Source organism: Anas platyrhynchos, chromosome 6, assembly GCF_047663525.1.
Source record: "Anas platyrhynchos isolate ZD024472 breed Pekin duck chromosome 6, IASCAAS_PekinDuck_T2T, whole genome shotgun sequence".
Taxonomy (NCBI): domain Eukaryota; kingdom Metazoa; phylum Chordata; class Aves; order Anseriformes; family Anatidae; genus Anas; species Anas platyrhynchos.
In genome coordinates, this window is record NC_092592.1 from 13,236,514 (window position 1) to 13,260,389 (window position 23,876).

General features: G+C 46.1%; 3 protein-coding genes across 8 annotated transcripts in view; 1 reads left to right on the plus strand and 2 right to left on the minus strand.

The window, feature by feature from the left end:
• CHAT (choline O-acetyltransferase) overlaps window positions 1–18,971 on the minus strand; it is a 35,296-nt gene extending 16,325 nt beyond the window's left edge. Inside the window, exons 1-7 of the mRNA XM_027460407.3 lie at window positions 18,832–18,971; window positions 16,081–16,225; window positions 13,028–13,219; window positions 10,745–10,863; window positions 9,250–9,303; window positions 6,325–6,505; window positions 5,150–5,327 (exon numbers count right to left, since the gene is read on the minus strand). Of these exons, the coding sequence (XP_027316208.3) occupies window positions 5,150–5,327; window positions 6,325–6,505; window positions 9,250–9,303; window positions 10,745–10,863; window positions 13,028–13,219; window positions 16,081–16,143 (787 nt within the window). The 5' untranslated portion in view covers window positions 16,144–16,225; window positions 18,832–18,971. The remainder of the gene's footprint in view (window positions 1–5,149; window positions 5,328–6,324; window positions 6,506–9,249; window positions 9,304–10,744; window positions 10,864–13,027; window positions 13,220–16,080; window positions 16,226–18,831) is intronic.
• Window positions 1–23,876, plus strand: part of LRIT1 (leucine rich repeat, Ig-like and transmembrane domains 1) — a 129,107-nt gene that overhangs the window by 30,645 nt on the left and 74,586 nt on the right. The window contains exon 3 of one of the 6 annotated variants that reach the window (XR_011809991.1): window positions 14,716–14,779. The exons of the other annotated variants lie outside the window; for them this stretch is intronic. The gene's annotated coding sequence lies outside the window, so the exon portion shown is untranslated. Of the gene's footprint in view, window positions 1–14,715; window positions 14,780–23,876 lie in introns of those variants that run through there. 6 annotated transcript variants of the gene reach the window in all.
• On the minus strand, window positions 20,049–23,023 carry SLC18A3 (solute carrier family 18 member A3). Its single transcript, XM_005026273.6, has one exon. The coding sequence runs from the start codon at window positions 22,333–22,335 to the stop codon at window positions 20,731–20,733; it is 1,605 nt and encodes a 534-aa protein (XP_005026330.2). The 5' UTR covers window positions 22,336–23,023; the 3' UTR covers window positions 20,049–20,730.

A 23,876-nucleotide genomic window follows, 5' to 3' on the forward strand; every position in this document is an offset into this window, starting at 1 on the left:
GGGTTACGGAAAGGTGATGTCTCTTGCTGCTTGTTGTTGGCTCCTGCAAGGGAGCACTGGCAGCCAGGGACCCTGAGTGACAGAGGTGGCCAGCCTGGCTTCCTGCAGGCTGTGTGGGGACATGGTGGGGCACACAGTACCTCGTCTGCTCCTCCCCAGGAAGCAGAGTCCTAGGGAAGGCACCTGGTGTTCCTGCCACCTCCTAGAATGACTTGAGCCAGGAACCTGTAATTGATTTCCTGGCTCCTGTGAGCACATAGGCTGAAGTTTCTGCACCAGATGCCAGTGACCTGTGCTTCCCTGCAACATGTGAAACACTGGTGGCCCTGTGAGTTGTCTTCTAAGGCATTCAGAAGCTTTATAAAGGATAAGTGTCCCTGTCCTCTCGGCCATAAAGTTCTTTTAGTACATGACACTTGTTTGTCTGAGAGTAATGGTGGTATTTATTCCATAGATGCTCTGGGCTCACAAACACAAAGGCTGAAAAGGGCTGTGTGAATGAAAGTAGCCCTGTATACACAAGTTGCTGGTATTTGTGGACAGGCATCTTCAAGGAAAAACTGGATAGTGATTTACAAAGTGCTCACAGTTTGCACAGTGCCCTGCTTTATTTTATCTGGTGGGTTTATAGATATTGTATTGTGTCTGCTGCCCTCACATCACTGACAGATATAAAGCCCTTTTGCTGACATATGGCTTCAGGGTAGCTTGACTGCAGGTATTACAGTGAATAAAATTAAGATTTGCTAGAAACAGGAAAGTAGTTGAAAGATGTCCTTACAGACAAACCAGGCATGTTCAGAGAGCTGATCAAACACTCACAAAATTATCATATCAAGCAATGGGATGCACAGGATCTCAAGAACCATGACTAGATATGGGAAATAAATCTTTCAGAAAGAGCTGAAACAGAGAAGCACTAGAAAAAGCCTAAACCCCTGCAAGACTTTTTTTTTTTTTACTTCTAATGCACATGAATACATTGACTTGGCCAGTCAACTTCTGCTTTGTTGAGGTTCTGGGGTTTTACTTTAAAAAGGAAAAAAATGCAAAAAAAATCTGGAATTGAATTCAGATATGGTAGGCATGAGACAGCAGCAGCCCCTATACTCAGGAGAGTGGTTTAATTATGCAGCCTGAATACAGTTAAAATACTGACTGTATTTATAAATCAAAGATGTCTGTGTTTATCACCATTCCTTTAAAATTTCCTCACTTAGAAGACCTTCCCTCTACTTGGTGTCTGTGCAAGCATATGTCTCCTTTGTAAGTTCTACAAGCTGCTGTTTGTCCTTTCCTTCCTGAGCCATCCTCTTTTCTGGCCCAGTACGGAGCAGTTGTGGAGTGATTCCTTCCACCTCACACTGCTTCACCAGCGGCTTTTCTATCCCTGTTAGTTACTGTTGTAAGAACAACAGGAGTTGGATTCAGTGATCCTTGAGGGACCCTTCCAATTCAGGATATTCTATGACTCTAACATTTCATCACTGATAAGGAAGAAAAACGGTCTGTTGAGTCTTGTAAACATATGTAACAGCAAAGCGTTGTAGTATTTAGAGGAGCTGTACTAATGCAAGTGGCCTAGGATGGGATCCCTGCTTAGATCCTTTTGCTAGTGCAGAGTCTGTTTTTTTCAGCTGCGTAACTAAGTTGATTTGCTTCATCATTAAAATGAATATTTTGGCAAATGCCAAGTAATCCAGAAACACCACTGAGATGGTTCTATTAGTTTTTGTTGATTTTTTTCCCTTTTTTTCTTTAAGATGACATGGGATTGCAAACATTATTTAGCTGCAGGTGTCAAGGTGTATTCACTGCTTTACCCAAAGGTGCAGCCTGAAAATAAATGATTAGGTGTTTATCTTGGTTTTCATTAAAATACAGGAATCTTTCTCTTCCCTGCTTTAAAAAAGAAAAGATGGAGAGAAAAAAAGCATAAAGATGAAACTGGTACCGTATTATAGGCTTAGACAGTGAAAAGCAAATAACAATATTTTTTGAAATCTCATTTTGTTTTGCTTTCTGCACACTGAGATTGCCTCAGAGAATTACTGTCTACATAGACAACTTTCCAGCTCTAAGTAAGAGCTAAGAAAGTAACATGGATTAACAAGATGGTGACAAACCACTACTCTTGTTGGCATTGGATCTACTGTGCCGAGTTCACTGAGTCACAAAATTGAGTTTAGTGACTGCAAATCTTGTATTGTTTATAACCACTAGTAATTTTGTTGTCTTGTTAGAAGTACACTGTAATCAAAGAATGAGTTATTTGATGTGAGTAGAAAGCAATAAGAACAGATGAAATGATAGGTGTGAAATGGAAACAGTATGCTTGGCATATATGCAATAGGAAAGTGCTTATTGTCTGTTAACCCAGGCTTAACATGTGCAGAAAGTGGAAATTAGAAGTCAAATGAGACCTGGACACAAGAACAAAAAAGAGCAGACAGAAAATAAAGGAAAAGTGTTTATGATCTAAAGAAAGCAAATATTTTTTTAATGCTGGTTTCTAGTGTCCTGACTATAGGTTTGTTGAAGCTGGTGATGTTTCAATGAAATACTTCAATGGAATTCATTCTTCAGTGATGATTACTTTTTAATCAACCCAAATAGTACTTAGTTATTCAATATTATGTGTCTATTGAATAGAATGTGAACCCATTTTCAGTGAGACAATCCCCAACTTTTTTGCTTTAAATGACCACAACTGACTGAAAACAGTCTGTTCTCCTCTAAAAATGCATGAAATGAATTTCTCCTGTGAACCTATGATTTATTTTAGGCTATGTAATGGATTATGAAGAAATTGAACACTGACTTTAGTTCCAAATTAATTTACCCTACTGATGATGTGTAGGCACTCATGATCTCAGAGAAGCTATGACCCTGACAAAATTTTGTGTGGGTAGAAAGGAGATTCAGAAGAAAATTCTGAATGATACATCTGCTTTTTTTCCTTCATATAATTAACAATAGCCTTATACCAAAAGAGTGAAATATTGATCCAAACGGGAGAAGAAAATAAAGGAGGTAATTTTGAGTTTTGATGCCAGCTCTTCAAAATTATGAGCATCATCTTTGAGGGCAGAAGATGAACTTAGCACCTGTAGACAGAGAGCATGGCTTTTACTTGGTTAACACCTTTGTGCATCATTGGGGGCTGGACTCTGCTAGTATGGAGCTAAGAACAGGAAAACACTCACAAATCTGAAGTTGCATGTAGAGTGGCAGGGGCAGAATGATGTCCGCACATGCTCCAGCAATTCAAGGAGTAAGGTGTGCCAGCCCCCACTGGGGCCGGCAGTTTTGAAGGTTTCCCTTCTAGCCTTGCCTAACATCCTGTTTGCCTGGCTCCTCTTCGATGGGGGAAGTTTCTTTCAGGTTTGTTAGACCTTCTAATTCTGCTGATTATTTGAGAAGCACAAACAAAACTTTTGCTGAGCAGGGGGACAAAGAAGTGGAGCTCCTGAGAGTGAGAGCTCTACCAGCAGGAGGTTTGACAACCAAAGCAGCTAAACAGTTAGACAGGGCCTGGCTATGCAGCAGTAATGGACTTAAAAGCAAATGAGAATCTTAGAGAGTCAAATGAGAGCGAAGCATTTCAGAGAAATAGTATCCAGTGTCAATCCAGAGAGGTAAGATTCTTCAACACAAGTGAATTTTAGCTGTAATGAATTATGTCATGCCTAGCAGCTCTGAATATCTAATTTTCCCTGTTCACGGAATGAATCTCATTGCTTTAACAGAGGTAAGCTAGAAGGTGCCTCCGAGTCACCTGTCTTAAAAGGCACTTTCTGAGCATCCTTAATCGTGAGAGTACACACACCAGAATTCATCAGCACCAGCACTCACTAGTACAGGAGTGTCGTCCCCTGCAAATTGCACCAGGTTGGGATCTTGTTATTTTAACAGGGGGAAAAAATCGTAGTTCCTCTGTTAACTTTCTTTATCTGTTAACTTTCTTTAAGCTACTGTGTTACAACCTGACTGACTGAGCGTAAGGAGAACACAGTGGGATAGATGCTCTGTAGTTCTAACATGCAGATTTTAGGAAAACCAGAGAATCTTCTGGTTTATGCATTCTGGTATCATTCATCAGTGAAAAGTTTAATAATCTCTCATTATTTATAGACTATGTAGCCTTGCAGAAGAATTACTATTGTCTTTGTTATCTATTGTTAATCTGTAATATCAGTCAGGAGCAGGTGTATATAGTAACATACATAACGCCCTAATAAGCACAGAGAACTTTGAATAGGAAAAGGGAGTATCTTCCTTGGGATGCTAAAAAAGTTTTGAGACTATAGGCAGCTCTCGTATATTCCATGGCATTGGTAAAACGGCAAACTTTTCTGTGGCATTACTGAGTTGGGAATAAAGAGTTGAGTTAACATTTTTTCACAGGGGAAAAATGAATACCTAAGTCATCTAAAAGGATAAAAATAGGGCATTTACATCATTCAGCTTCAAGGTGAAATATCTAAGGTGTGAAGCAATAGAGATGACTGATTCCACCCTTTATTTTCATCTGTTTCAAAGTCGGGCCTCCAAAGTCCAGCATCTAAGACAGCTAAATGCTGTCTGTTGTTGGAAGAGAGAGGTAACTATCCCCAAATTATAATTGGTGTCACCTTTCTTAGATACGTAAGATTTGGGTGAATCAGTCTTGGTAGTTTCTCTTTTTTCTCCATTGACTAGAGAGAGTACACAGCTAGATTAAATAGATGCTTAACTTTTACATGCCTTTGTTAGATGAGACGAAAAACATCTAATAGTTGCCAAAAGCTGAGGGTACATCACTCCTATTGGTACATAATGGATATGAAGAAAGAGACAAATCACAAAATCTGATGTAATGCAATTTATGTGATGAAAAGCAGAAAATGGAACGAGAGGTATTTACATGGTATAACACTTAAACATACACAGCCACAAGGTCAAATCATATCTGCTGCTTCCTTTGTAACGTACATCTGAATGATTACAGGCATTGAGTTTCCTCCTGCCAAAAAAAATCAGCAGTGAGGTTGCACATTCAGTCCTATATTTGCTGTAAGGTTCACTCCCAGCAAAGAAAGGCAATGATGGTGAGGAGGAAGAGGAGCAAGAAGATGAAGAAGAGAAAGCTGGGATTGCTGCTGCTAACCTTTCATAAGGATCGTCCTGGCCTCTGCCCACTCTGTTCTTCCATCTGTTGTCAGCAGGCCAATTGGAGGCAACATTTCCTCTTCATTCTCTGCCATTTTGGCTATCTTTCGTAACTGAGTGAAAAGATCTCCCTCACTGAGGCGACGGAAATTAATGACAACATCCAAAACAAAAAACTGCAAAAAAAAAAAAAAAAGACAGAATTCAGAAGAACAGTCACAGATGTGTTGGGCCATTACTGGTATAACACTTTGCCTTCGCCTGGGTAGATGTTCTCAAGGTGCTGAAGTCCTGCCTGGAGAGCCGGGCCTGTGGACCACGGAGAGCAAAACCACTGGGGACTGGCCCAGGGCTCACCTCTGCTGGGTTTTTACAGCAGTGGCTATATGGTACTTGCATGGTACGTTGGACTCAAATAAAACAAACATATGTTATTTGAATAAGCGTAAAAACACAAGAGAAGATAAAAACACAAAGTATGTAAATACTTTCCATGGTATTATTTGTTTAAAAATGGCTTACAGAACTCAGAGAACTTCCTATTGAGGTGAAGAACAGGACTTCCTGGAAAAGTTACTTGCTGGGATCTAACCCTTCATTCAAAGGGGGCCTGTGGGTACACTACAGCTGCAGTGCTACACAAGCTGGGTGATGAGGTCTTCTGCCCAGCCAGTGTACTCTGTTGCTTGAGGGGACTTGCTGGTTGGGCCAGACTCAGTCTAATGCTTCAGTATTTCTGCCTGCATCTGTGCTGACTTCTGCAGGTATAACTTAGTCCCCCTTACATGGGAAGGTGGTATATATGTCGTGCATTGTGTGCCAATCCTTGACTGTCAAGAGAAAAGTATTTCCAGCAAATGCACTCTAATAAGATTTTTTTCCTCTGTGGTTTCTCCTCTGTTTAATAAACATTTTTGTTTGAATAAGAAGGCAAATGAATTCTGCCACATTCCTCTTTTCTGCATCGCTGTACTTAGAGCATAATGTAGACTAAGGACAAAAATGCTGCAGAAGCATCTTTTGGAAATATTGACAGCAAATCCTTGGTAAGCAGCGAGCTCATACGTAGCACGCTAATTGTGTTTCTGAACAGTGATTTGATTAGGCTCTTCTTGAGTAAATTTAAACAAACTAAGAAATATAGAAAGGTATAAAAAAAGAACACCCATTTACCTGATTGTTACAAGCAACAATGATGTGCTCTGGTTCTGGCATTACACTGCTTTTCTGGGCCACAAGGGTATCTTTGGTATGTCCTGGAAGACGATAGGAAGAAAAGAGTCCATAGTATTGCTTCATACAGAGAGGATGACCAGACAGCTGTCCACGAGCAAAATCAACAGGTAAAGCATGGCTGGAGAGAGAGAAGAAGAAAAACAAAGCCAGAGAAAAAGAGGGGAGAGAGGGGAGAGAGAGAGAGAGAGAGAGAGAGAAAGGAAAAGAAATCTAATCTGTCCTTTGTTCTGTTACAATTAGATCAGGTATAACACAAATTGAATAATAAAACGAGATTACGGTATAAGGGAAATAGATGAATTCCCATACCAAAGTTAAATACATCATTCCTGGCAGCCTCATGCATATTCATTAAGCAATTGCATTATCATCTAGTGGAAAAAGAAGAAATAGCAGGTCACGAGCAGTTTTGCAATGTGCTTGGGAAGCCTGCCTAGAAGGGACCCCAGAAACTTGCCCGGACAGAAGCCAGCAGCAGCAGAAGGGCTGGAAAAGATGTAGCAGCTTGAAAAAAAGTAATGATGGAATTCAGTGCAAATGACAGCAGCCCTGTTCTGTACTGAGTAGTTAGAGCGGCATGTGAGAAGGCCTCCACTCTGGACGCAAGGGCTGTGCCTGGTGAACAGGAATGGCTGGGGCAACGCAGAAGTCATTTCTGTTTTTCAGAAAGCCTTGCTTATGTGCTAATCCTTACTTAGATCTATGGGGAAGTAAATACTGAAAACCCATTCCCCTTTAATTGGAAGGCACATGGAAACGACACTTCTTAAAAGGCTTGTTTAGTGGCAAGAAAAAAAAGTTATTGCAATTATGATTATGGACTGTAAAATATCCCACTGACACTGCAGCAGGAAATAATGGGATTGTCACTTACGAGAGGCTGCAGAGACCACAAGAGGACCTTATTGAAGAGGTTTTCCTTCAGCAAAAAAGGACAAAGCTTCAAGCCTGCCTGAAAGGGACCAGGGCAAAGCAGCACACAAGGAGGGTTACTCTCAAGCAGCTGGTACAGGGTAGCATTTTATGCTAGTTTAGCTTGTTTAACTTCTTTAGGACTGCAAAAATTCTAAACCAGGGATATGCACTTCAGTTCCTGGTTGTTGAAGTCTTGGTAGTGCTTATTTCCTTGTAGAGTTGCTTCACTTTTTTTTTTGTTCCTCATCAGCAAAATAGGATTATCAGTGTTCCCCTTCTTTCCTTTTGTATAATGCAGAAATCCTCTTGTATTTAAAATGTTATTTAGCACACAAGTGTTAAAAAGTCTTAGAGAGCATCTATGGTAATCAAAAATAGTGGATTAGCATGGTAGATTTAGATAAAACAATCTGTAGTTGCAGCAGTTAGGAAGGGAATTATTAACTCTGACTGATGGGACCAAAAATGTTATACCAATTTAGTAGATGTCTAAGATCTTGTGACTGTCTTACATTAGCAAGTTTGGCATGCTCTGAAATACTGATTCCTGGAAATTGTATGGAGTAACTGCACAGTTAAAACTAAACACTTGGGTTTGGGCTGGAATGTGTGCATCTGCATGTGGGATGACCCTGGAGAAGCTAGCAGCAGACTTGCTGGTGGAAGTCCTTGGCAGCAACAAGGAACTGAAGATGGTACAATTAGGGTGTCCTCATAATTATACAGGAGGGCTGATAAGCAAACAGCAATCATAATACGAGGGTGCTCTACTGAGGACTTAAATGATTATTGACCTAAGGCAAGCAAATCTGATCACGGGAGTCTTTGGCTCTAGAGTAGTAAGGCCAAAAATAATAATTTAAGTTATCCTTTGGTTGAGTAATGCAGTTTCTTAGCTCATCTCAGATGCTGTTATATAAAGATGCAATGAACTGCATTAGTAAGCAACAGTACTTCATAGCACATCAGTCCTGGTCTATGACATATCTTGTGCAAAAGTACTTCTTAAAAAAGTACTACTTCTATACTTTCTGAGTAGCTGTCAGACTTTGGAAGTGAAAAATCAAACAGACCTTTTTCCCTTTTTTTTTTTTTTTTTATCTGATTCATAAAAGATAGGGACTATGTTGTTTAACTTTATTTTTTTTTTGCTTTCTGCATCCAAATAAGCATTGGTTACAGCATATCACACAAGCCTGTTATATTTCCAGCCAGGAAAATGGCTCCTTTATGGTGTGGTGTCTGCTGTGCGTGGTTCACCACTATTTCTGTTCTTCAGGGAGCAGTGACTTTAGCAGTAAAATTGGAACACACTGGGTGAGGCTAGGTGGTGCTTTGTAAAATGCTGTTATGAGCTGCCTCATGACTTAAAAAAGAATGGATTCCCTTCCTGAGTTTATATACAGAAAGTAACAATGGAATATGCAACCTGTTTGTTTTCATTACCCACTGAATCAGACTGTTTGTGGCAAGGCTTCCTTCTTCTGGTGGGATGTGTTATTTTTCTTTTGGTGGGGGTGCCGAGGGCTGATGTTGTACATGGAAGGTGCAGTACCCGGTGGGTACGGCACCACGGCAGGTGGCTGGTACCCAGGTAGGGGTGCGGGCTGCATTTCTGCACTGCTGCTCTTTCGGTCTGGGAGCACGGCCCTCCTGGCGTGCTTTCAGTAGCTCTGTTAGGAAGATTGCATGTGTCCTTTGGGTTGCACTGCACAAGCGCAAGTGATGACTGCCAGGCATCAAAAAGCATCCTTCCCCAAGCCATTAGACTGCAGTAATAAAGCGGAAAGCACATAAAAAATTGCTGAAGCAGCCGTGCTGGATCTCCAGCCCTTCCAAATGTTGGAGAGGTGTGACACAGCCTCACTTTGGGCATGTTACAGCACCCTTGAATCAGAAGCCCTATAGAGCAGGGCTCCACAGCAACTCTCCTTCCAAGTTACTTACGTGTCTAGTAAAGCTTTATAGTCTTGCACGCCCGAAATAAGATTGGCAGCAAACCTGCAAGTAACAGACAGAAGTGACATCAGTCTTTTGTCATTCAGCAATGCTGGACTGCTTCCGAGAGAGAGGAGAGCCTGAATGATTGATGACAGAGCAAAAGGAGAGAAAGTCTTCTGGGTTGGCAAGAAGAGTCCCCTGCCTACACCCAAATCCTAAATTAATTCACGTCAAGAGAAATACGCGATCCCAGAGACGGGCCCTTCAAATGGTTAAACTGCTAGAGTAGGAAGCCTGAAAGCATTTATTTAGAGAACGGGAGCAGAGGCTGAATATTTAATAGAATCCTTACCATGGGTTTCAATATCAATACTCATAAGCTGTCCAATTTATTAGAGTACTTCCTGTCCTAAGCAGATATTCTTTCTGCAGGGCTGCAGACAGGTGTACTATTTCCTGACACTGCCCATTTACATTGTGTCTGAATGGGAGGCTCTGAGAGAAATATTTCCATGTTAAAGCATGTGCATTAGCAAATGCAAAGCTGAGGTTTTTAGAAAGCTGTGCACACAATAAATTCAGGCAGTAATGAATGGAAGCATTTATAGTTATGTTTAAAGTAAAGTAAAGAGACACATTGGCTGTCTATGCAAAATGTTAAAATAACATATCAGCTTTGAGGTTCTGGCTGGTTTATAACAGCATAAATTCATATGCAGTTAATTCTTCCAGTAATGAGCAGCTAGAGAGTGCTAAAAGCAAAGAGGAAAATTGCATTATATGAAAGTAGATTTTATCTAGTTTACTGTTTAAAAGGAGAAAATGTTTCGGCAAAAGCTGAAAAATGGAATCCTGTTTTAGGGGTGTCTGGAGAGGTATATTCTGTGCTTGGCGACTCCTCTACCTTTCCACTTCTGAAATTAGTGTAATTGCCCATAACAGTTCAAAGGAGAAAGGTGAGTTCAGGAGCTGGGAAAGATGGACCTGAAGGAAGCCATGTTCCTCAGGAGGAATGATCTCTGAATTCTTGTTCTTAGATCTCCTGTGTTTCTAGTGTCCTTTTGAACACCCGGAAAGGACAATTTAATGCCAATATGGCCTTCCGGTTTGCAGGGTGAGTAGGTGTCATAATGATGGCATGTTACAGATTATATTCCTTTAAACAGCATGTCAGAAATTAGTATTTCCTTTTCCCATCAAAAAATGGTTAATTTGAATTATACAATGTAACACTTTGCATATATTCCTTAAAAACAAACAAACAAAAAAAAAACAACAACAAAAAACAACAGATAAATGCTATGACATTTTTTCATGCAATAAATGCAACAGTAATGACACTTATTTCTGAATCGCTCTATGAGTAACCTCAGTTCTTCTAGGAAATCATTTAATGGTTACAGCCCTTATTTTTCAATGAAAGTTGATTGTCTCTTTGCAAAAGCAGTATATTTAAAATATCCTTTCATTTAGTGAAAGATACAAACTCTTAGTATATTACCTCAGCTGGTCATTTACATCCTTGAAATACTGACGAGCAAAAATAATTGCTGGGCTGGAATTGACTGGGAGAGGCAGCCGGTTGTTGAGGTACATGTCATCCAGCCAGTAGTTAAACACCTGAGGGAGGGAAGGGGACAAAACACGGTCTTAGAGCTAGGAGTGACACCCAGAACAGCATTCAGGGCGGGGGGTGCTTGGTGCCCCTGGTGTCAGGCATGGGCTCTGATTAATGGAGCCGCTGAGCATTTTCAGTCTGGGCTCTGTGACCTCAGCTCAGCTGAAATCAGCCGCAATTCCATAATCCCATTTTCAATCAATGGCAATTTACAGCATGTTCCATTAAAAAGCAAACAAGCCCTGTATTGTGGTGGTTTTGGTATTCTGTGTTTGCTTCCCTCTACGAGAAAAAGATCTCTGAGTACAACATTCTAGCTGCTGACTCCTGCATAGTGACTGGGATATATTGAAGAGGCAGACAGAATTTTGTTTAGCAGTGGCTTTCCTCAAGGGGCTACAAATATTTGTCAACAATGCCAAGATGCTCTGTTGTTAGCCGTCAGATACCATCCTGAAAAAGGTAGAGTGAGATAAGAATTTTCTGAGCCTAATGGCTTGGTCCTGGAGATACTGGCACATGAATAGGGCCCCTGGAGAATTCCCTCTGTGTCCACTGACACAAATGCAAATCACCAGTGCTTGACCCAGACAGTCTATATTTCTAAGCATTTTTATTAAAAACGCAGAGGTATGGTAATGGTATTCTTCATGTCTGAGTAAGGCTTAAAGAATTGTTATTTGGAAAATGGAGGACTTCCTAAAATGATGAAATGGTCTGTCTGAGTTTAGTGGGCATGCTTTGCGTATAGGAACTATATACAACAATGAAATTATGCAAAAATAATTATGAATGCATGCATCAGTAGAAAAAGCTTTCCTCTGAGATATTTCATTGCTGTTAGAACAGATGCTTCCCCCACAGTCTCTGGAGTCTTCAGGAGAACAGAGCAGAGCTGTACCCTGTCAAGTAAAATTCCCGGTAAAAACAAACAAATATTTTTGATTTAAGGATCAGGCTTTTGTTTTTAATAACCAGTATTTAAAGCTGAGATATTTCAGAAAATGCTTATACGTTCTTCCTTTGAAGGTTTTATGCTCTAAGTGGTTAAATGAAGAGTTTCCTCTTCGCATTAACAATGCCATTTAAGAAATGGTTAATGTAGCCACCAAAACCATGAAGTTCTATGATCTGAATAACAAAAGCAGATTGGGCGGTATTTAGTGGAGTCCTCAGACTGGCAACAAGGAGAAGAGAAACTAAGCACTGCTTTTAAAATAAAAGCACTGCCCTCACTGTAGCCTTTTTTTCTGACTATAGAAAGAGAAATAGAGTATTCTAGTGGATCACATAACTGACCAGTTAAGGAATAATAACACTTCACTGACATCAGTAGCAAGCCTACAGGATGTCACTGAGTCCATGAAACCACTGAGTGGCTCTTTCCCTCGCTGGGCTGGAAGGACTTCAATAAAATCAATGTTTCTAGTTTCCAGTTGCCATATTCTTACATGGCGAACGCAGGCAGGATGAGCTGTGACTTTGTGGAAGTTTGAAATCTATTTATTCAATAGCTTATTTAATTTTCCTGCCTTGGAAAGGAGAAACCTAAACAAAAAAGGCTGAGGTTTCATTATTGCCTGTGTGGTATATATATGTATGTGTGTATATATTCTACCAAGAAGGTACTTCGGAGTCACTACATTAGTACACCATGACAATGAATGTCAAACAGCAGTCTTATTTGAAAGAGGAATTCCTATCCCTAAGTATTCTGTTCCAGAATAATTTGACAGCAACAGAGCTTTGGCTAGGTGGGTGTACGGCATACTAGCCTTATCAGATTTCATTTTTCATTTGATTAAAAAATCTAATTGAGTCTAATTATCATTGAAGAGAAAAGCTGAAACTACATCCCAAAAGGATGTAACATAGTGTGTCCTATAGGTTGCACTTACACCTGGGTCCTGAAATGAGTGAATTCCCTCATTTATCTCAACAAACTGTTGACCTGAAAATGTAACAATGACGTGGATTTTGACACTGTTTGCAAATTCTAGCCTAATATGTCTGAAATATTCATTCCCTTTGGTAGAACCTGACGTGATCCCTGTTTTGCAGAAACCTGTTGAAAGAAAGCAGCGCTCACATATAGAACATTGCAGATAGTTTGTAAACAAGCATCTTCCAATACAGCAATTATTTTTCTAATCTGTATTTTCTTACCCAGTTAGTTGTCTTTTCCCTTCTTTCCTCAAGGATTTGCTGTAACGATTCCCCCAGGCCTCCTGCAATCCCAAACTGTTCCACAATGACCTTGGTCTTTCTAAATTGCTCTTCTGGCACCAGGTGTTTCATGCACTGTAGGTACATGTGTAAGGTCTGTTGCAGTGGTGGAACGGGAAGTTTTGGCACAACCTAATCATAAGAAAAAACAGATTAGTAAGCAACTCAGCTTGTTCCCAAAATGTCAGGTTTTGTTGTTGTTAGATAGGCAGGGTGGATGTTGGTACGCTGTTGGGTTGGCCCCAGCTGGCAGAAAAACACCACACAGTTGCTTGCTCACTTCCCCAATCAGGGGAAGTGAAAAGAAAAGTGGAAAAAAAAAGTGAGGAAAGAGAGGAAAAAAAAGTGATGCGAAGGCAATCACTCACTGCCTTCCACAGACATGCCCGGCCAGTCTCCACGCAATAGCTACCCAGCCCAAAACTGCTGAGCATGACAGTACATGGTATATCCCTTTGGTCAGTCTGGGTCAGCTGTCCCGGCAGTGTCCCTCCCAGCTCCTTGTGCACCTTGATGCTGTGCAAGTACTGCTCAGCAACAGCCAAAACAGCAGCGTGTTATCAGCAGTCTATCAGTCAGAAATCCAAAACACAGCACCCTATGGGCTGCTGTGGAAAAAAGTAACTCCATCCCAGGCAGACCTGGTACAGCAGCATTTTGTAGCAGTAGTAGTAGCAGTATTTGGTTTGTAGTAGTAGTATATGGACTGGACACTGATTTTGAGATCTGTAAGTGCAGGCCAGTGTATATCAGAATGGTTCTGTGGGCTGAAACCAGTGCTTGCTTAGCCCAGCAGTCTCTGCTAGCCGTCAGTAACAGATACTTCGGGAAACGGAGAGGAACCAGGGGAGGCCCAGCCTACATGTATAGGCTCTTGCACTACCCCACAAGCAGTGGGTTAGAACAAACTGGAGACTTTGGTTAGGGCTGTTGCACTTAACAGCTGTGATAGTCCTGTTGCTGACGAATAAATTGCATCCCTTTTTGAATCCATTTATTCTGTTTTAGCAGTTGAGATGACTGATCACTGCAAATGTAATTGTGAGACTTCAGTGGAGTTTCATTAGGTCATAAAGTGCCTGGATTTTAGGCCATAGTATGCAGCTGTATGAAATCCTGAAGTGCTGCTGCCTCTCCAGTAGCTCTATTTTTAGGCCAATTAATTTTTCAAATGAATATGCCAAGAAACAAGTGGGAAAGAAAAAAAAAAAAGAATATTCCATAGTAAAAATTCTAGAAATCCTAGGACAAACAAACAAATTGGCACGACACAAGCATATATTCTGAACTAGACTCAGGAAAATCTTCAAATATATTCAAACATAATAAAATAATTCATTATGAGAAGGTACTTCATTAGTAAAGAACATACTTAGCTTGTGATCAGTAAAACCCTAGGTTAATATTTGATAACATGACTGGTTATAAAATTGCAGAAATAGAAAATGTGCTGGTCTGCCTGTTTGTTAGCACTGACTACATACAAGAAGACCATGATGAGAATCCTCAACACATCTGAGTTCCACCCTACCAAAACTCTGTTGTCAGTCAGCCTGAAACACTTACAGAAAATGTGATAAAAAACATGTCTGTTAATACCTGCTTTATCCATATTCTGTTTGCTAAAGGAAACCAATAGGATCTGGGAAGAAAACAAGCTCATGCTGTCCAGACAATTGACCTTCCTTCCTTCCTTTTTTTTTTTTTTTTTTTTTTTTTTTAAATGTAAAATTAAGCAAGCAAAGTGTAATTAGTCATTTAAAAGCCAGAGGAATTGTGGTGGCACTGGGAAAATCAGGCAGTGAAGTAATCCATGAAGGACTGGGAAATTGCAAGAGGGTGGTCTGATGCTCTAAGCACAGATCCTCATGGAGGTAGACATGTTTCCCAGTTGAGAAACAATAGTGAGCATGGACCATAAATTTTTGGAGAGTCTGTTCCTTTTATTAGATTTTTGCCTGTCTCCTTAAACAGGTGAAGTTCAGCTTTTTTCACTTGCACTTGATGTAACAGACATTCATTTTCAGAAGATTGTACAACCACAGCATGATTTCGTTCAGAAGAGATGCCTGGCAGTCACCTAGTCCCACCTGCTGCTCAGAGCAAGGCTAGCTGCAAACTCCTTTGCCAGTGCATGCAGGGAGGGAGCAGAATGGAGGAAGGGCTCTGAACAGACAGCAGGGAGTGGGTGTCCTCTGAGCTTAAACCCCTGCACTGCCTTGTCACAGCCACAGGAAAGTCAGTGCTGCGCTGCATTTCCCTATCTAGAAACTAAAGATGACAGATGCTCATAAACAGTGTCATTGGATTACCCATTACTAACGGAGATGCAAATCCAGTTTAGCCTATAATACACCCTGGATCTCAGAAATAAAAGAATGGTAATTCTTCAGTTTCAAGCTGTATTTAGTCTGGAATCTGTTCTGTCACTGATTTCGTGGCTAGAGAAAATACATGAGCCAAATTTCTTTTTGATACGTAAGTTTGGCCTGTCCTTTCTGGATAAGGTTATTGTACATTTTCATGAGTCTGCTTAAGAGAAAAAGCTTTAAACACAAAGGGATTTAAATGACTAATGATAGGCATAAACATCCGGCATCTTTTAAACCCACTTGCAAATGAATCATATGTGATAGTTTGATAGTTTTGTACTGTTAAGAAATAATTATATGCCATCTCTGCCCATGTAGTAATGCATCTGTTTGTTGTATTGCAATATTTCACTTGCTAGAATTCTTCATGGGATGTTGGGAAGAGGACTGTATGTGGATATGGGAAGCACTAATATTAGTTCCTGAGTATAAACTGCTGAAGGTTAAGTAGTGTTCCATGAAATAAAGAAAACTACTCTAGAACAGAGCTTGGTTTACAATCATTAAAGTAATTTACCTTAATTTACAGCATTGGTCTTACTGTCAGCTGTTAAAAGTAATCCATCTTGAACCTGCTTTTTCTTTTTTTTTCTTTTTCTTTTCCTGGAAACAGTCACTTACCGTCTCATCTTTACTGGACGAATCTTTCTCCTTCTTCTGCATGTTTTTTTCTAGGACAGGCATTCCTGCATTTCTTTTGATATTTTTTGTAGAGGACAGAAATTGAAATCACTTGGGGGCACTTACAGAGCCTCACGCCTCAGTTCTGGAAATAGAAAAGATTTAAAGTCCAGTCAGTACCCATTATTTATAATCAAAATGTTCATGGGAAGTATTCCCTGCACAAGCATGCACAGAAGCTTCAGAATGCAAAACTGAAGAGAAATAGAAGTACAAGATTCAAAGCTAGCTGATCTGAGCCCTGTGGAGATTGCTCTGACAGTCTGTTTGTCCCATTTCGCTATAAATTTATTTCTCTAAAACTATCTGATGCACATAAACAGTCCCTTCTCAGCAAGCATTATTTTCTCACTCTAATCTACTTTGCAATGCATTGTGCCATGATCTGCACACTTTGTATTACTGTTAGACATTAGCTGGAGGAGAGAGGTGGCTATTCTATGAATGTACTTGTGTCAGGACAGGTAGCCATAAGGTTGCAGTTAACTATGTACGGATCTTATATGCCCTCCCTTTACCATTTTATCTGAAAGCATGGCAGTCTTTAAATGTATTGATCCACTGACACAGTAAGGTGCTGTCACCTTCGTGTTAGAGATGTGGAAGCAGCAGAAAGCAACTCAGTGGAGATGTGCCTTTCCCCCCTGCAGTCTGGAAGCTCACAGGGTGTGGGTGCTTCAGGGCATAGCTTCTGGGCTGCAGGAGGGCTGGGAAAGGTGGCGTACACTGTGTAGGAGTCGATTGGACCTGCAGCCTTTCCAAATAGCATCTACTTATCCAGGAGATGGCTTATCCTGACACAAGTCACAGAAGTAATCTGTGACAGAGCAAATACTTTTGTGCGTGTCTCTCTGGTATTGTGCTTATCTTGGTTTCCAACTCTAAAGATGCCTCTTACTCATTTTCTGTACAAGAATAGGCAAGACATATTTCTTTGCATATAATAGTGCCCACACCTAGCCCTTGTCCTTCAGTTACAGTGGTACAGTTAAAACAGCAGTAGTTCTGTGTGTGCAGACAGGTCTTGACAGATCACAGGAGTTTCTTTTTAATTACTTCGTACTGTGGGTAAGCAAAATGTAAAAGAGCATCTGTTGACTAAATAGAAAAAGTCATATTTTCTTTCTGAAACCCTTGGAACTACAAATTAAGGGCACATGAATTACTTCTACAGCAGCTTTTAAAAACATTTTGAATAAAAAGTTCAGTGTATTAAAGTGAAATGAAGAGTTTTGGCTAGAGATGGGCAGGGGGGGCTTTGTGTTATTCCTCTCCTGAGGAACTGGCTTGGTGATTGCAGTCTTGCACAATTTGTACACTGTCACTGACACCCTGAGTTGATCCTGTCCTCTCCCTGTCCTGCACTGCCAGTGGGGTTGTGTGCTGTGAAGTAGGTTGTGTAAGGTTGAGAGATGTCCCTGGGGCACTGCAATGAGCCACACGGCACTCATGTTGATCTGTCATCTGCTCAGGATTTCAACCCAGGTGAGAGACGATTTCCCTTGCCGAAAGGCCACATTAACCCGCTGCACTGCTCCACTCCCTTTCGTGTGCTACACGAGTCTCATCACATAGCAGCGCACTCTACTCCTAGCAACCCAGGTTCAAAGCTCTGCAAATAACAAGCACATCCTGCAGCTCTTGGGTGGCTTGCTCACTTGTAGATGTGCTGGCCTCAGCTCCCCGCCAGCGTTCAAATACCGAGCAGCCATTTTGTCTTCAGAGACCCTATTTTCCCCTAGAGGAAAACCTTGCTTGCTGTTCTCCTTACTGGAACTTCTGTTCTTTCTTTGCTGAGGTTGTTTGTCAAACTGCAGTAAATAACCACACAAACTCCAGGTCTGTACTGGCTCTGTGTCCGTGGGAAGTAGTGCTAATAACAGACTCACATATTTGTGAAATGAGTGTGATAAGGAGTTTGGTGGTGATAGAGTGAACTATACTCTGTGGTACGGATGAACTGAGGCTTTGTCTCTGGTTTGGCAGCTGCCAGCTTAGCATCACACCCAATCCGATATTTGCAAACTGACACAAGAGAAAATCCTGCAGAAATTCAAGATGACTTCAAAGTTGCTCACTCGGATAGTTGTGAGGTGCATTGTCAAAGTTATTAAGCAAAAGAAAAAAATAATCCTAGCTGTTTTTATTTACAGCTAGCTGAGCTGGCAGGCCAGGGTGAGCGGCTTAGCGGGACGGCTGCGAGTCACAGCAGGCTGGGGAGGCGGTGGCTTTCCCTGCAGCTCCCAGCAGCGGCTCAAATCCGCAACAAAAGGCACTGATCTCCCGGGCAGCTGACAGCAGCAGGGCAGTGCTGTGAGCACTGTGCTGACATACACCGAGTTCTCCGTGCAGTCGAACCCGGAGGCAGCCTGCCGCACGTCGCACCGCGGCGTTGCGCTCCCCCCTGTGCCGGTGCTTGCCCCGGGAGGTGTCAGGGAGCCCCGCTCGAAGTTCCCGGGCTCCAGCGCTCGAAGTTCAGGGGCGCACAGGCGGGGTCGGGCCCCGCTGCTGCCGCCAGGAACCCCCGCGGCTCGCAGCCGCCACGGGACCGCGGGGAGCGCTCCCGGCACGGCAGCCCTGGGCACCGCCGCCCCTTCCCTCGCCGTGCCCCCGGGGAGGGCACCGAGCCCCCGCGGTACCCCCGTCCCCCCGCCCGGCTCTGGCCGTCGGGGCCGCGCCGCCCGCCCCTACCTGCTGCTGCTGCTGCTGCTGCTCGGGGCGCTCCGCGGCGGCTCCGGCCGGGGTACCACCACTGCCACCTCCTCGGCGGCCGGGGCCCCTCTGGGCGAGGGCGAGCGGAGCGCGGCGTGTCCCCGCCGCCGCCTGGCTCCTCCCCGCCCCCGGCACCGCCCGGCCCGGCCCGGCCCGGCCCTGCCCTGCCCGCCCCTCCCGTTGCGCGCAACAGGCTCGCCGCCGCGCCCCAAGCACCGTCGAGGGCAGCCGAGAAGCTCCCCGGAGGCGGCAGGGGGAGCTCCGGGGGCCCGCAGCTCCCCGCGGCACCGGCTGCCCACGGAGGGCATCGCCGGCGTCGGGCGCGGCCCCGGGCCGTGCGGCTCCTCCTGGCTTGCAGCACACCGCGAAGCGGGAGGCTGCGGGTTAGGGGAACGGGGCTCGGCTCCGTTGCCCTCGGCCGGCCCCGCCGTGTCACGGCGCCGCCGCGCTCTTCTCGGGAGCTCTGCGCCCCGTCAGCGGCGGCACGGCCGCCCCGACGGGAGCTGCGGGGCTGCGCGTCCCGGGCGGCTGGGCGGCAGCTTCTCCTCCGCGCCCGGCTCCCCGGGGCCGGCAGAAAGCCCTTCAGTAGTTGCCGCGGCTGTTCGTGTCTGCGCTTTGCTTCTCTCGACAGTATAAGTCTTTTATTTCGTTTCCTAACGAGGGAGGAATTAAAATAAACGATTTTGGTTTATTTCAAGAGAAATTTGCAGAGCAAAACACGCGCCCAGGTTCTGTTGCGGATGGATCGAAGGTTTCCACTTTTGGCGACCGTTTGCCCAAGCCCTTCTCCCCGCTTTTCTTTGTTTTGTTTAACCCCCACCGGCTGCGCTGGGCTCTTTCAGTGCGATCGCGGCAGCGTTCAGCACCACGAAAAGCTGCTGGCAGTGTGACCAGCGGAACGTTTGTAATTCACGATCGGGAAAACTAAAATTAAATTCGTGTGAGAGTACGAGTTGGGACCACGGGGCCGTTTTTAGGCGATGGCTAGCGTGTTGGCAGTGCAATGTTGTTTGCTCGGCCCCGTTAACGGATGTTTGGAAGAATGAACGAGTACATTTCCTACGGGGCTTTCCTGCTGGGCAGTTTGGTACCCGATGCGATCGGTGCTAGGAGGAATTGTTACCGTAGGGGTTACACTGAGCAAAACCAAGCTCCCTCTCACAAGCAGCCCGCAACAACGAAACAAAGGCAATCGATCCCCTTCAATTCCATTTATTCAGGTTCTATTATTCTTGTAGTTCGGACTTCAACATAATACAGCATATTGCACTTACCGGAGAGCAGCACAACAGAGAAAAAAAGAAAAAAGTACAATACTTCAGTTTATTCCCAAGGAAGAATAAGACATTGTGATAGTTGTTGCTCTTCTTAAATATATGAAACCAACTGAAAATCTAAGTATATGTACACCAGATTTATTAAGTCCCTGAATACACCATTTGAAATTTTACACAGCCTTTTTTGCTTTTCTTATTATTTTTTTACAGAGATATACAGTATTTCAGACACAGTTTCAGCTCAAGAAAACTTTGCACAATTACGCCCCAGCTATGATGCTGTTTTTTTTTTGTTGTTGTTTCTGTTTGTTGTTGTTTTTTGTTGTTTGTTTGTGTTGGAAGGACCCCCCTCCTAGGTTTATGCCAATGATCACTCTGATAATTTTCTTCAGGATTGTCCCCCCCCCAAACACACCTTGCCAGAATGCTGAAGGAAATACCGATTAAAATAAGTCTAGAAGAAAGCCATTACATCATGACAAAGGTTAAACTGTATATATTGCACGTCGGTACAGAAACGGAATGCAGTAGTACTCTCACCCCCCCCTCCCTTTCCCCTCTCCCACGCGTCCCGCCTTGTTCCCAGGTGGTGTGGGAGAACCTAACTGTACTCATAGTCTGACGAGTCCTCCTCAGACACCCCTGTCAGGTCTCTGCGGTAAGAGTCCGTGCCATTCTCCTCTGTCTCACCCACTGGCCGCAGGCTTTTGCCTACGCCTTTGCGCTCCTCCATTTTGATGGTGTCATAGAGTCCCTTAGGTCCTTCTTCAAGGAGGATGTTCCTCTCTGAGTGTGAGGGTTTCATTTGGCAGACATTTTTGAGGAAGAGGAGGACAGGGGCATAGAGCACATTGGCGAGCCCCATTCCCAGGTTGAGCTGCGCGAAGCCCATGGTGTGCACGATCTGGCCGGCCACGATGGGCCCCAGGGCGTACGCCACGGAGTAGGAGATGTCCGCGATGGCGTAGACGCTGCCGTAGACGGAGACGTGGCGCACGTCCACCAGGAAGGCCAGGGTGGGCAGCAGGGCCGTGTCCACCAGAGCGATGCCGAAGCAGATGCCGCAGAGGGGAATGATGACCTGGCCGAAATTCCTGCAGGCGGGCACCAGGCAGGAGCTGGCGCCGATGATGGCCATGCCCAGGGCCCCGTAAAACCACTGGAGGTGCGGGTACGCGGCAGCCAGCCGGACGGTGACGTAGACACCCAGCACGTGGGGGAAGAAGGCGGGGAGCCAGGTGAGGCCCACCTCCCACTCGCTGGCCCCCATCGACTCCGTCATCCAGTTGGCGATGGTGGGCTCCAGGAAGGCCAGGGGGATGTTGCAGGTGGTCAGCGCGCCCGCCACCACGGCGATGTAGGGGTCGACCATGAGGCGGTGGATCGGGGTGCCCACGGGCATGTTGGCCCGCGCCCCGGCGCCGCAGGGCGGCTCGACGGCGAGCAGCAGCAGCCCGTCGAGCAGGCAGACGGCTGCCAGCACCAGGAAGGGCACCCGCTTGCCGGCGAACTGGTAGAGGACGCCGCCGAAGGGGGGCGCGGCCAGGCTGCCGAAGGAGATGCAGGCCAGCGCCGTGCCCAGGGCGCGGCTCCGCGCCGGCTCCTCCGAGTAGCGGTCGGCGATGAGCGCGATGCCGGCCGTGTCGGCGAAGGCCGAGCCCAGCCCCTGCAGGCTGCGCGCCGCGAACAGCGTCGCGTAGTTGGCCGCGAAGGCGAAGGTGAGCGTGGAGAGGAACATGACGGCCAGCCCGGCCAGCAGCGGCAACTCGTAGCCCACGCGGTCGATGAGGGTGCCGCTCAGCGGGTTCACCAGCAGCTGCAGCATGGCCTTGGAGGCGAACAGCACGCCGATCTGCACGTCCTCGTTGCCCCCCGTGGCCGGCGGGTACCGGGCGGGCAGCAGGCTCCGGTTGCCGCCGCCGCCGCCGCCGCCGCTCTCGTTGGCCCCCGCGGGCGCGGCCGGGCCGGCGGCGCCCCCTCCGCCGCGCATGGCCGCGATGTAGTCGGGGACGATGGGCACGATGACCATGTAGAGCATGTTGTCCAGCAGCAGCGCCACGCACACCACCAGCAGCAGCAGCCGCCGCTGCCGCCGCGCCTCCCCCATGGCCGTGCCCAGCCGCCGCCGCCGCTCGCCCACCGCCTCCGAGAGCCGCGCCACGGCGGCCCGCGCCCGTCCCGCGGCCCCCGCCTCTGCCTCCGCCATCGCCGGCAGCGCCGCCCCGCCGCCGCCCGCAGGGGGCACGGCGGGGGGGCCCCTCCGCCGCCGCCTCCTTCTCCTCCTCTCCTTCTTCCTCCTCCTCCTCCTCCTCCTCCTCTTCTTCCTCCTCCGCCGCCGCCGCACGCCCGAGCCGCCCGCCGCCGCCGCTCACCTCTCCGCGGCCGCCGCCAGCCCGCGCCTCCGCTGCGAGGCGGCTCGGCGGGGCCGTCCCTCCATCACCACACTAATAAGCGCCGCGCACCGAAACCCCACCCGCGCCCCCCCGCCCGCCCGCCGCGCCCCGCCCCGCCGTGCGGCGCCCAGCGGCCGCGGGAAGGGGGCTGCAGGGCCGGCCGGCACGGGGGGGCTCTGCCCGCCCGCCCCCAGGGCTGCTCTCGCCGCCCCGACGGCGCGGCAGCACGGAGCCTCCGCGGCTCGGCGGCCGCCCGTCGACGGCGCGGCCCCTCCGACACCGTCCCGGGTCCCCGCGGCCGTGCCCGTCCGGTGTAGCGCCCAGGCGGGCGGGCGGGCGGACAGACGGCCGAGACGAGCCGCCGGCCGCCGGGCCGTTACCGGCTCCCCGAGCTGTGCCCGGCCGGGGCTGCGGCTGGAAGCCCCGCGGGGCGGGCGGCATCGCTCAGCGCGGCGGCTTCGGTGCAGCTTCGCGGCTTCCCCACGAAGCAGAGGGGAAATTTCGTTACTCCCGTAACCGAAACGTTACGCTTGGGCTGATCCAAGGGGGCGATCTGCCGAAGACTGAGAAATAACTGGATCTCCCAGCCCAGCGGTTCCTGGGGGGATGTGGAGTTTGGGCGCCTTCATTTGCTTGCGTAGCTGGGCTTCCGCAACTGAAAGGGAGTTGATTTATCTGTCAGTTGCAGAGTCTTGCTCTGTTGCAAGAAAACTGTCTAGATGACCAGCAGGACTTTAAGACAGAGATCTCTGCATGGAGTGGCATACAGAATTGTGCTTACACACAAGTGGAGGCTTAAAGCACACTTCATAGTACCCCAGGACATCCATATTGTCATTGCTATCTTTATTTCGTATTTGTTTATTGCCTGATGTAAAACTACAGAAATACACCACTGACAATAGGGACAGAACTCTCGAGCTGGGACTCTGAAGGAGCCAGTATCCTAATGCTCCAAAAGCCTCCTTCAGAGTGTAGGAGCAGAGAGAACAGAAGAGTCTGACTGGGAGGGTGCTGAGCTGAAGGCCAGGGCTGCTACACTTGGCTGCATGGTTCAGGCTACTTGTCACCCTTGAAACTGATCTAGATGCGCAAAAACGTACCCAAATGCCCCAAAGGCTGTCTTCCTTGGGTCCTTGAACAGGGCCTGGGGAGCAGCCCAAGAACACGTTTCTGCAGGGCACTGGCAGAGCAGCTCCTGGGATGACACGGAAGCTCCTGGCAGTTGTACCTCCTGTTTGGGATGGATGTCACGTTTACAGTAAGTGGTAATGGGCTGGGGGCAGATGTGACTTTGGATCATTGCTGTGCTGCAGTCAGGAGTATTGGAATCTTGGCTCTTGCTTGATGAGGC

What these genes read in the sequence shown, in the direction of transcription:
- SLC18A3 (XM_005026273.6), bottom strand. Translation starts at nt 22,335, where the DNA reads ATGGCGGAGGCAGAGGCGGGGGCCGCGGGACGGGCGCGGGCCGCCGTG.